The sequence below is a fragment of the Rana temporaria genome, chromosome 3, assembly GCF_905171775.1.
Source record: "Rana temporaria chromosome 3, aRanTem1.1, whole genome shotgun sequence".
Lineage (NCBI taxonomy): Eukaryota > Metazoa > Chordata > Amphibia > Anura > Ranidae > Rana > Rana temporaria.
In genome coordinates, this window is record NC_053491.1 from 104,581,515 (window position 1) to 104,594,863 (window position 13,349).

At 46.8% G+C, this 13,349-nt stretch overlaps 1 protein-coding gene across 1 annotated transcript in view; it reads left to right on the forward strand.

Annotated features, from left to right (window-relative positions):
* Positions 1-13,349, forward strand: part of LOC120931579 (TRPM8 channel-associated factor homolog) — a 61,115-nt gene that overhangs the window by 30,624 nt on the left and 17,142 nt on the right. The window contains exons 5-6 of the mRNA XM_040343161.1: positions 1,931-2,144; positions 5,078-5,317. Of these exons, the coding sequence (XP_040199095.1) occupies positions 1,931-2,144; positions 5,078-5,317 (454 nt within the window). The remainder of the gene's footprint in view (positions 1-1,930; positions 2,145-5,077; positions 5,318-13,349) is intronic.

The following is a 13,349-nucleotide window of genomic DNA, read 5'->3' on the forward strand; positions in this document are numbered from 1 at the left end:
CAGTAGAAGGGTCTTAAAGGGGCATTAAATACCAGGCTTGCATTACATACAGAGTGCAGAGTTCAGGGGGTTATACACAGAGTGCAGAGCTGTCACTTGTAAACACAGAAACCAGACTTCTGTGTTTACAAGTTACATAGTTACATAGTTAGTCAGGTTGAAAAAAGACACAAGTCCATCCAGTTCAACCGCAAAAAATAAAAAAACAAAATAAAAAACACAGTAAAATCCTATACACCCAACTCCATACCCACAGTTGATCCAGAGGAAGGCAAAAAACCCCAGCAGAGCATGATCCAATTTGCTACAGCAGGGGAAAAAATTCCTTCCTGATCCCCCGAGAGGCAATCGGATTTACCCTGGATCAACTTTACCTACAAATCTTAGTACTCAGTTATATTCTGTACATTTAGGAAAGAATCCAGGCCTTTCTTAAAGCAATCTACTGAGCTGGCCAGAACCATCTCTGGAGGGAGTCTGTTCCACATTTTTTACAGCTCTTACTGTGAAAAAACCTTTCCGTATTTGGAGGTGAAATCTCTTTTCCTCTAGACGTAAAGAGTGCCCCCTTGACCTCAGTGTTGACCGTAAAGTGAATAACTCAACACCAAGTTCACTGTATGGACCTCTTATATATTTGTACATGTTGATCATATCCCCCCTTATTCTCCTCTTCTCAAGAGTGAATAAATTCAGTTCATCTAATCTTTCCTCATAGCTGAGCTTCTCCATGCCTCTTATCAGTTTGGTTGCCCTTCTCTGCACTTTCTCCAGTTCTCCGATGTCCTTTTTGAGAACTGGTGCCCAAAACTGAACTGCATATTCCAGATGAGGTCTTACTAATGATTTGTACAGGGGCAAAATTATATCTCTGTCTCTGGAGTCCATACCTCTCTTAATACAAGAAAGGACTTTGCTCGCTTTGGAAACCGCAGCTTGGCATTGCATGCCATTATTGAGCTTATGATCAACTAAAACCCCCAGATCCTTCTCCACTACAGATCCCCCCAGTTGTACTCCCCCTAGTATGTATGATGCATGCATATTCTTAGCCCCCAAGTGCATAACTTTACATTTATCTACATTAAACCTCATCTGCCACTTAGTCGCCCAATTAGACAGAGCATTGAGGTTGGCTTGTAAATTGGAGACATCCTGCAAGGACGTTATTCCACTGCATAGCTTGGTGTCATCTACAAAGACAGAAATGTTACTTTTGATCTCAGACTCAATATCATTTATAAATATATTGAAAAGTAAGGGTCCCAGCACTGAACCTTGGGGTACACCACTGATAACCTTGGACCATTCAGAGTAAGAATCATTAACCACGACTCTCTGAATTCTGTCTTTCAGCCAGTTTTCTATCCATTTACAAACTGATATATCCAATCACAAGTAATTGTGGTGAGCAGGCACCAAAGGATCTGTGCCAGAGGTGGTGGAACTGAGTTCCCCCAAGTTCCCCCTGAAAAAAAGCCCTGGTGTCAACAGTTTGCACAGCCCTTTATAACATGAGGGCAGACAGTACAATTACAATACAATTCAGTACAGGAGGAAACAGAGACCCTGCTCGTTAGAGTTTACAATCTAAGGAGGGTCAAGGGTATGAGCTGATGGAGAATATAAAAATACAGTTGTAAGGTGGGGGAAGTGTAGGCTTCTCTGAAGAAAAGGGTTTTCAGGGATCACATAAAAGCGGACAAAGCAGGAGATAGTCAGACATATTGGGGTAGGGAGTTTCATAAGATAGGAGAGGCGGCGAAGAAGAGTTCTGGAAGCAAGCATGGGAGGAGGTGATGAGGGAGCTAGAGAGCTGGGGGTCTGGAAAGGATTGAGCAGAACAATTTGGTTGCTATTTTGAGACTAGGTTACCAATGTAGCTAACCTACACGTTCAAACTTACACATTTCTTTTACTATTTTTCCAGGTTCAGGTTGGCTGCCAATCAGATAACTTGAGTGCAGCAGAGGAGTTCTATCGTGCTCCTGTGGTTATACATCGGAAAGATGTTCATGGAGAAAAAGTGAAAATGTCTTGTATATGGGGAGGTCTTGTATATATAATTGTTAAAGCAAAAAGCCAGTTGGGTCGGATTCCAGTTACAGTGTATGGTGCAGAACATGCTCCAACATTCATTAAGGGTAAGTATGTGAAATATACTGAGTACAGAATGTTTTGCATTTTGTCAGTAAAAGTGCATTTTGCTTGTTAAATTTATACAGATTATAAAATGGGGTATATTTTTGTTTAATATAGTTACTGTTTTTGCAGTGATTGAATAGGGAGTGGTAGATAACAGAAATGTGGCTCATCTAAAGTCATAATTGATTAATAAATTTGGAAGATTACAAAGGATAAAGAATACAAAAAGAGGGCAGGCTTTGCCTGTTTGTAGAATCTTGCTTATCATTATTTATTTATGAATAATTATGTCTAAAAAGACCATGTAGGCATGCATAAATATACAACGTGACAGATTTTTATTTTCATTCTATTTGATAGAGCGGGATAACGTTTTTCATTTCTGCCTGTGCCTCCACTGAAGAGATTTTGCAACAATCATAATGCTCCATTCACACCTGAGAGTATTGATTTACTGGCGGTATTTTTTAAGCTTTTTTGCAGCTTTTTACAAGCTGTTTTAGAAGCGTATTACAAGCGTTTTTCAGCTTCAGGCGTTTTTGTTTAGCCAGTAGAAAGCACTAGGGGAAGGAGAGAGAGAGAAAATTAGGAGTGGAGAGCTGCTAGTCGAGTCAGGCGTTTCTATTGAAGTCTAGGGGGCTTGTGATCTGCCAAAAAGAAGCTCATGTACTTTTTGAGCTTCAGGCATTTTGTTTCAGGTGACAGAATGCTCAAATATGAACAGGGGCCATTGAAATTAATGGGATTTGGCTTGTCAAGCATTTTAGAGCTAGAGGATTTAAGCATAAAATCGCTCAGGTATGGACGGGGGCCTAAAAGCAGGCAGAAACAGCAATGCAAATATATCCAGAAGTTCTAAACCAGGGGTCAGCAATCTTTTTCCACTTAATGCCCAGATTCAATCTATGTGAATGCATTCACCTGCTAATAAATTGTGATAATAATCTGGACCCCGTTACATTACACAGCTACCGCACTTCTGGACCCCTCTATATTACACATCCCTGCACCTCTGGACCCCTTTACATTACACAGCCCCCCTGCATATTACACAGCCCCCCTGCACATCACACAGCCCTCTCCCTGCATATTACACAGCCCCCCATGTTATCCTTTAAAATTGCACACACTTGTGGAATAGCACCAATCTACGGTACTTAAAAATCTCCCCTTGGCATCACTTCATATATACAGACGCTTACCTCCAGGAGGTGGCGCAGTCTGTCTGAGCCTGGTAGGCGCTCACCGTCTCCCGGTCGGAGTGTTCTGTTCTGTTCTATCCTGCTTTCCTCACTTACCTGACCCTGCTGTTCTTGCTCTTCTCCTTTTCCCCTCTCACCCACCCTATTCCCCCTGGGCCCCTTCCCTATGCTTTTCCTCCTCCTCACCCCGCCACATTTGTCCAAACATGGGCGATTTAGTCAGATACGGAGCATATCCTGTTGAGCATTACTTTCTCGGTTGCCCCGTGTTTGGACCCTCTCCGCCACTGGGTTGCCTTGCTTCCCATACCGCTACAAAATATATAATTACTAGGGTTGTCCTGATACCACTTTTTTAGGACTGAGTACAAGTACCGATACTTTTTTTTTATGTACTCGCCGATACCGAATACCGATACTTTTTTTTTAAAAAGTCCCCAAATGCAGCCATGTCCCCCGTATAGCAGCCATGTCCCCCGTATAGCAGCCATGTCCCCCGTATAGCAGCCATGCCCCCAGTATAGCAGCCATGCCCCCAGTATAGCAGCCATGCCCCCAGTATAGCAGCCATGCCCCCAGTATAGCAGCCATGTCCCCCGTACCTACTGTTAATCACCCCGGCGGGGAACATTACAGACAGCGTTCGTTTGAACAGCTGTTTTCCCTGCCGCGCATAGACACTCCCCCTTGCTTGCGATTGGACAGATCCGTCCAAGGGGGAGTGTCTATGCGCGGCGGGGAAAACAGCTGTTCAAACGAACGCTGTCTGTAATGTTCCCCACCGCGGTGATTAACGTTGTAGCGGCGGTGTCGGCAGCGGGGGGGGGGGTGGGGCTAAGTATTCTATTTTAGTATCGGGGGTATTAACGGGAGTACGAGTACTCCCGCTAATACTCGGTATCGGTCCCGATACCAATACTGGTATCGGTATCGGGACAACCCTAATAATTACTATCATCTGTGTAGAATATTATGCACTGCAGTTAGCTCTTGGTTATATGTATTATGGTTGAGATACTTATAAAGCTGTACACTTTGCCATTATCTAGGCCCTGAGCTCTTGACCGCTTACCTCTTCGCTGTGCTAGGCCGGTGTATCTACAGCTGTTCTCTCTCTGTTGTAGTCATTTTCCTTTTTTGACCATATGCATTCATGCGATTTGTTCTTTGCAATGTATACCTGCTATATGTGGTGATTGTCAACTGTATTTTGTTTGATAATAAAAGCTTGAATTACAAAAAAAAATAAAAAATCTCCATAGGTGACGCTTTAAAAATGTCTACAGGTTACCAGTTCAGAGTTACATAGGAGATCTTGTACTAAAATTATTGCTCTCACTCTAAGGATCGTGGTGATACCTCACAAGTGTGGTTTGAACACAAGTCACATTTGCAGTCAAGATTTACGTATGTTTACGAGCACTGAGGAATGGGGCGCTTTAAATTATTCTTAAATTTTTTTTCTTTATTTTCTTTAAAAAAAAATTACGCTGTTTTTTAATGACAAACCACTATCTATTGTCTATGAATACATCGTATATAAGTAGAAAACAGTATATGGGTAGGTATATAATATAAACAAACTATCCAACATATGCCAGTGAATTCCATTTGGAAATGGTTTAATATATTTTATAATGTGATAAATTACAATGACATTTTACTGGATTATTACATTAAAAGCTTGTAAAATAAAATAGAAGAATAAGATCTTTTATTTTCTTGTTTAGGTCAGACTAGCCTCTCTTCATGGCAGCAAACAATTCGTAACTATCCAGCTCCTTGGGCTGAGCTTATTACAGAAAACATCGTTCTTACTGTGCCCTCTGATGCCATCCGCTCACTAGAGGATCCAGAAACTTTGATGTCATTGTGGGATGAGATCATGGCAGCTGTTGCTGATCTAGCAGCAATTCCTAAGAAATTTCCCCGCCCTGAAAGGATTGTGGCAGATGTGCAGATCTCAGCTGGTAGGTTATTTTGTTGATCATTGATTATCGGAGAGGAGGTGTTAAAGCGGACTTCCGCCGAAAAAAAAACAAAACATATTAAAGGTCAGCAGCTACAAATACAGCAGATGCTGATTTTTAACACATGGACACTTACCTGTCCGCCCGCAATGTCAGCACCCGAAGCCGATCTCTCCCTCGGCGCTCAGATGCTGCCGCCGCCATCTTCGGTAAGGGGATCAGAAAGTGAAGCCGCAGCGGCTTCACTTCCTGGTTCCCTACTGCGCATGCGCGAGTCACACTGCGCGATTCCACTGGTCCCTGCTGTCTTCTGGGACCCGTGTGTCTCCCAAAAGACAGTGGAGGGATCGAAGTAGGCACCGGACGTGGTGATCTATGATCGGAAGTGGGAGCAAATACCTGTATTACACAGGTACCTGCTCCCTCCTCCCCCTGAAAGGTGCCAAATTTGACACCTGAGGGGAGCATTCCAAAAAGCGGAAGTTCCATTTTTGGGTGGAACTCTGCTTTAAGAAAATGTTTTTCCCCCTGGGATAATTTATTTTAAAGGCATTTGTATAGACTTACACTACTAGAATACCCTTTTTTCAATTTGTCTTGAGAAATTGGTTTAATAAATTCACTTATTAAATCTGACATTCTTCTTAGAGCCCTGTAAATACTTATTAGAACTTTTATTGAGATATTGTATCGTATGTACTGCTAGAAACATGCTGATGCTTGGCAAAATATTTATTTCTCTGAAATGATCTTGGATAGGCAACTTCTGTTCTTGTATACAGATACAATACAGGCACTTCTAAAGTGTACATGACTCTTTGGGTCATATACGTGTAGCGCTACCCCTGAAGGAGCCGCTGGTTGATTTGGGAATCGGCCTACTAAGTTACCTGGCAGTGTCTAGGGGTGTAACAGTGAGAACAGCAACAGTGAGTGGAGGTCCAGACATTTAATAAAAGGTTTCAATGCTTTTTTGCCCAGGCCAAACACGGCCAACAACACAATTTAGGGAGATCAAAGTTGATGAAGGAAGAAGAAGAGAACCATGCGGTATCAGGCCTGGATATAGAACCGAGCAGTACACTGCTCTGCATTGAACCAATTTGGTCACATGTCGCCACTCTACTCTGAGTGGGTGAAGTGCCCCCGGACAGACCCCTATGACAGGCCCGGCAGCCGGAGCGTCACTTAGGATAATACTGGGAGGAAACAGGCCTCTCACACAGACCTGTCTTTTGGGCCCCTGCCACGGGCAAATTTCAATAGAGGACTTGGGTGAATAACGAAAGAGAAATCCTCCCAGTAGTCTTTTCTACGAATGGTCCCCGGATGACAGCAAGCATACCTGTCAGTGGTCCGGACACCCGATCCCAGTCTGGGATTCTTTCAATAGGCCTTGGAACCCAGTGGAACGCTGAGGTCCCTTCTCTCATCAGGATGAGGTTCGCTGCAGAGTTCAGCTCTGGCCAGGTGGGCCACGCCGGCGGGGTCCATGGATGTGTGTACCCTGAAGGTGGGTACCGCACCTGGAACGGGGACCCCGCGGGAAGAAGAAAAAGAAGAACCTCAACACATGACCTCTGTTCCAGATATACCCTCCCCCAGAATGCCCTGCGAGGGAAAACATCCTCTAATTGGCTGCTGAGAGAAGATCTGTTCTGCTAGAGCCCCTCTGGCGCCAGCTGCCGGCCAGGGGTGGCATTGCACTCCCTGACCGCAGACTGACCCAGTGGACATTTCCAGAATGACAGAGGTCCCAAATTTAAACAAACACTGGAAGGGAGCAAAGTAACTCTCCCTTCCCACTAAATGCCCTGGATACTGCATGGGATCGTTAAAGGCTAAGTGCACTCTTAGGAACATGTTACTCCTGTATTTAACCACTTAAGCCCCGGACCAAAATGCTGCCTAAAGACCCAAGGGGTTTTTACAGTTCGGGACTGCGTCGCTTTAACAGACAATTGCGCGGTCGTGCGACGTGGCTCCCAAACAAAATTGGCGTCTTTTTTTCCCCACAAATAGAGCTTTCTTTTGGTGGTATTTGATCACCTCTGCGGTTTTTATTTTATACGCTATAAACAAAAATAGAGCGACAATTTTGAAAAAAATGCAATATTTTTTACTTTTTCCTGTAATAAATATCCCCCAAAAACATATATAACATTTTTTTTCCCTCAGTTTAGGCCGATACGTATTCTTCTACCTATTTTTGGTAAAAGAAATCGCAATAATCGTTTATCGGTTGGTTTGCGCAAAATTTATAGTGTTTACAAAATAGGGGATAGTTTTTTTGCATTTTTATTTATTTTATTTTTTTTACTACTAATGGTGGCGATCAGCGATTTTTTTCATGACTGCGACATTATGGCGGACACTTTGGACAATTTTGACACATTTTTGGGACAATTGTCATTTTCACAGCAAAAAATGCATTTAAATTGCATTCTTTATTGTGAAAATGACAGTTGCAGTTTGGGAGTTAAACACAGGGGGCGCTGTAACATTTAGGGATCACTGTGTATGTGTTTACTAGTGTAGGGGGGTGTGGCTGTAGGAATGACGTCATCGATCGTGTCTTCCCTATAAATGAGATGACGCGATCGATGCGCCGACACAGTGAAGCACGGGGAAGCCGTGTTTACACACGGCTCTCCCCGTTCTTCAGCTCCGGGGAGCGATCGCGACGGAGTGGCTATAAACGAATAGCCGCGCCGTCGTCCCGGATTGCTCCTGAAGCCACGGGGACCGCCGCATGTACCGTGGGGGGTCCCGATCCGACCCCCGACCCACTTCAAGCAAGGCACGTATATATACGTGGATGTGCCTGCCTGTGCCATTCTGCTGACGTATATGTACATGAGGCGGTCCTTAAGTGGTTAAAGTGTAACATGTGAAATCTTCCTAAGCACTAACCACAATCTTCCACTCATCCTTTTCCCTTGTAGCTGCTGTCACATTTAAAGTGGTTGAAAACCCTCATATATATTGGTGAAGAGACTTGCATCAGATGATACACAGAGATATAAAAAAATCCTACCATATAAGTTGTACCGATGTATCTGTAGTCACTTATCCTCTACAGTCCTTAAAAGTGCTCAATTTACACAGGATCGCTCTGAGTTTTGAAAAGCAGAGGGCAGGGATATTGAGACTCACACTGCATAAAACTGCATAGAACTCTGAGCCCTGGTTGGAGGGAAGGGACACACGCCCTCCTCATAGTACACAGAGAACATGCACAGCTGTGGCTGTCAGACACAGGAATGAGGCAGCAGAGAAAAATTACACTCTCAGTCCACTCTTTAAATAGAGACAATTTCACAGTATAGAAAGATGTGCTTTGTTCATGTTTCATGTCTGAGCGGTTTACAACCACTTTAAAATAAGCGCGGCTGTGTGGGCATAATTCATTCACAGGGATCTGTGAATGAATACATTACACCACAGCAGACACAATTGTAGTTTTCAATAGACTATGGATGTGCTAATGAGTAGTGTTGCTCACGAATATTCGCATTGCGAATATTCGACTCGAATATAGCATATTCGAGAAATCGCGCTATATTTCGAAATTCGCGGTGAATATTCGCAATTCCGAATATTCGATTTTTTACAATTTTTTTTTTTAATCAGATCACATCCTAGATATCTCCATCGACGTCTAAAAGCATTGCTGGTATCATTAGAGACCCTGGGCCGAGTAGCTGAAGCGTTCATTGAATTTTCCAGAAAGATCGCAATGCGATTATTCGGCAAACGCAATATCGCGCGATTATTTTCCTCGCCCCGATCTTCCGCATCAGAGCGATTTTTACAGTTTCATTTTTAAAACAGATCACATCCTAGTGATCTCCATAGACGTCTGAAAGCATTGCTGGTATGATTAGAGCCATTGGGCCGAGTAGCTGAAGCGATCATTTTATATTGCCGAATATTCGCAATGCGAATATTCGGCAATAGGAATATTGCGCGATTATTTGCTCCGCCCTTTTGCATCAGAGCCAATCAGAGTTCTCCTTCCACACTCGTCACAGGTTAGCAACCAATAGGAACCTGCCTGCATGGACATTATATAAGCTCACTCCCAGCACCATTTCATTGCAGATTCAGAAGCTGGCTATAGAGTGTGGAGGCTGTTTCTGTGTTCCTGGTTTCCTGTGTCTTTGTTCTTGATTGATTTAGATAATCACCAGCATTGCTATTTAGTGATTCCAGTGGATCTTTTCCAGTATATCAACTGCTTTTTTCAAAGCAATAGACCCAAGAGCTTTTTTCAAAGCTACGTTTTGTGCTGTTTTGTGCTGTTTTTTTCATTTGTGTTACTGTTTGATCCTGCAATCCTCCCTGTTCAGTGATATTTGCAAGAGATTTCAGAACACATTTTGCTGAGCTTTATAAAAGAGCTTTTCTAAAAGCTAAGTTTTGTTCATCTTGTGTTACTGTTAGATCTTGCAGGTTCGCTGTTCAGTGATATTTGATAGGCATCTCAGTTCACATTTTGTTTAGTTTTCCCTAAAGAGCTTTTATAAAAGCTAAGTTTTGTGTTCAGTTTAGTTAAATTTTGTGTAGTAAGTGTACACACTGTTAGTGTACATTTATTTCATCTAGCTTAGCTTAGTGTGTGTTTAGTGTCTGTGTTTTGTGTTAAAAAAAAAAAAAAAAAAAAAAAGTTAGTGTTTGTTTAGTGCTTTTTTTTTTTTCTTTAATTTTGTAGTCCTTGTCTGGTGTACTACTTTTCTTATAGTTTAGTAGCTGTCTGTGTACGTCTTTGTCTGCGTGCCTGTCTTGTAAAAAATACACAAAAACACATTTTGTTCACATTTACCCCCCCCAATAAAGTTTACCCCCCCCACACACATATCAGCAATAATGAGCGGCATCCGTGGCCGTGGCAGCAGGGGTAGGGGAGTTACTCCCAGTGCTGGATCGCTGCCAGCACGGGGTACCTCTCGTGCCCCTACTAGTGGTAGAGGATCGGGTGCAAGGGGAGTACGCCTGATCCGGGAGTTCTTCCCATCGGGCAGCCGCCCGATATTGCCATCTCAGGCTGAAGTAGTGGTGGACTACATGGGGCACAGCAGTGCCACTGAGTCGTCGGTCCCGACTCACAGTAGTACCACCATTACTCCGGTGCCTGTACTACCCCCCCCCCAGCCCCCAAGAGTCCAGCATCTTACTGTTCGACAGCGACAGTGATAGGGATCTCTTGGGGGAGGCCATGCATCAGGCAGACCTCCAGCTCTGTCCTGATGGTCAGGACCTTTTTGAAGGGATGGATGAGGAGGATGGGATACCTGCTGGTAGTATCCCAGAGTCATCCCTTCAAACCGGTGCTGCTGTTTTGGTGCAGGAAACAGCAGCACCTAGTCAGACCCAGGCGTGGGTGAGGGGACAGCGGAGCCAGGCTAGAGGCTCCATGTCACGTGGTTCCCTCAGACCAACACATCTCAGCCCTTGGTCTGACATCTCTGGGGGCGAAGAGGGTGACCCATCATGGTTGCCATCTGACGCGTCGGCTCACTACGTCAGTGACGACGGGGAAGGTAGGCACCCTGGTGAAACGGTGCGCCAGGTCACCACCAGGGAGACCATCGTCAGGGTCTCCACTGGTGATGGCAGCAGGAGGTGTCAGGAGGAGGAGCAGCAGCAGCAGCAGCAGCAGCAGGCAGCTCCACCTGTGCGCACCGAGTCCCAGCAGGTGCAAGTAAGCGTCACCCCATCTGACAGGAGGGCGGTGCTGAAGTCACCTGTCTGGAATTTCTTTACCCTGGTGGCAGACAACCCTACCGTGGCCATCTGCCGGATTTGTAAAGTGAGGGTGAAGAGAGGGAAGTGTTTGGCTCGGGTGGGTACCACAGCCCTGAACCAGCACCTGAGGATAAACCACTGGGCGTTGTATGACGAGATGAAGCGTGGTGGTGGTAGCAGCGCCACCACCACAAGTGAGCAGGGTACAGCAGCCCCTGCCACATCTTCATCTCTTTCCAGCAGGTCATGCCCCCCTGCTCCCTCTAGTAGAGGTACTGGTACCGGCAGCCAGACCTCTACTTCCACAGCACCCTCCACGTCTGTGTCCCGCACTGCCGTCCGGCGCCAGGCGTCGATTTCAGACGCCTTTGACCGCACCACTCCCTTCCCCCCTGGAGACCGACGTGTGCGTTCCCTCAATGGGCTCCTGGCAAGGGTTATTGCCCAACATCTGCTGCCCTTCAACATAGTTGACAGCAACCCCTTCAGGCAGATGTTGGAGCAGGCCCAACCCCAATGGCGTGTCCCCAGCCGCCATTTCTTTGCCAGGACTGGTGTCCCTGCCCTACACCAGCACATTGTGCAGAATGTAACCCTGTCGCTGGATCACGCTGTCAGCGACAGGGTTCATCTGACAATGGATGGCTGGACCAGCAGGCATGGGCAGGGACGCTACATCAGCTTCACGGCCCATTGGGTTTCCCTCCGAGGCGTCGGTGAGGGATCGTCGGCAACCGATCTTGTGGTGCCGCCCCGGGGTGTCCAGGGGAGAACTGCTGGTCTCCCTCAAGCCACTGTCTCCGCAGCTGCTGAGCCTCCCAGCAAGCGCCCCCGTAGCTACTCAAGTGTGGGGCACGTGCGCTGTCAGGCCGTGCTCCAGCTTGTTAGTTTAGGGGACCGGAGACACACTGGAGAAGAAGTGCTGAAAGCACTTCAAGCTCAGGTCCAGAAGTGGCTGACACCCCGAAGGCTCCAGCCAGGTATGGTTGTCTGCGATAACGGCAGCAACCTACTCGCCGCCCTCCATGCTGGCAGTCTGACGCACGTGCCCTGTCTGGCACATGTCCTCAACCTGGTGGTGCAGAAGTTCCTGCGCACTTATCCAGGGTTGAGTGACATTGTGGCAAAGGCGCGTAGGATTGCCAGCCACTTCAGGCGCTCCCCAACCGCTACCGCGTCCCTGTCCAAATTGCAGCGGAAGTACAATCTGCCCCTTCACAGGCTGATTGTGGACAGTGTGACGCGGTGGAACTCCACCCTCCACATGCTGAAGAGGTTGTGGGAGCAGCAAAGGGCGGTGAGGGAGTACCTGATGGAACTAGGCACTGAGAGGGCTTCACCACAACTCCCTTTCATCGCCTGTGCGCAGTGGGGGCAGATAAACCAGGTCTGCCAAGTGTTGTCCTCCTTCGAGCAGGCGACCAAGATGGTCAGCAGTGAGCAAATTGGCCTCAATAGCGTGCTGCCAATACTGTTCATGCTGGAGAGGACACTAGATCGCCTGCTCGAGGCTGGGGAGAGTGCCTTGGTGGAGCAGGAGGAGTCAGCAATGCTCCACCGAGACCAGGGCCAGGACGAGGAGGAGGAGGAGGAGGAGGATGATGATGAAGAGGAGGAGGAGGTGGTTGCTGGTGTCGTCCCGGAGTCAGGGCCTGGTCAGGAGGGAGAGCCGGTGTTGGGGGCACCGATAGTCCGGGGGTTGGGCATGTCTGAGTTTGACCAGCAGCGCCTCAGGGATGAAGAGTCGCACCTCATTCACCTGGCCAGCATTGAGGAGTCACAGCGGGCTGTGCTCTTCCCCATGGCTGCCCACATGCTGAGATGCCTCAGGAGGGACCCCCGGGTTAAGACCATCAAGACGAGGGATGATTTCTGGATGGCCACCCTTTTGGATCCCAGGTGCAAGGGGAAACTGGAGCAGTTCATCCCAGCCAGCCGGAGGCAGCACCGGATGGAGGAACTGCAGGCAGCCATTGTCAGACGGTTGGAGCAGGCAACTCCCCGGCCTCCAGTTGTCCCCCCTCATCTCACCCAGCAGGTGGCTGCACCCAGCTGCAGCCGAGCAGGGGACCTAATGGAAGAGATGAGGATGTTCTTCCAAACCGAGCGACCCAGTACCACCACCAGCAGCAGCAGCAGCAGTCACCACCAGCGGCTGGCCCACATGGTGGCAGACTACATGGCGTCCGTCGGTGCTTCTGACAGTATGAGCACCGACGACCCCATGGAGTACTGGGTTGCCAGATTGGACACCTGCCGCGAGCTCGCTCAGTATGCGCTGGAG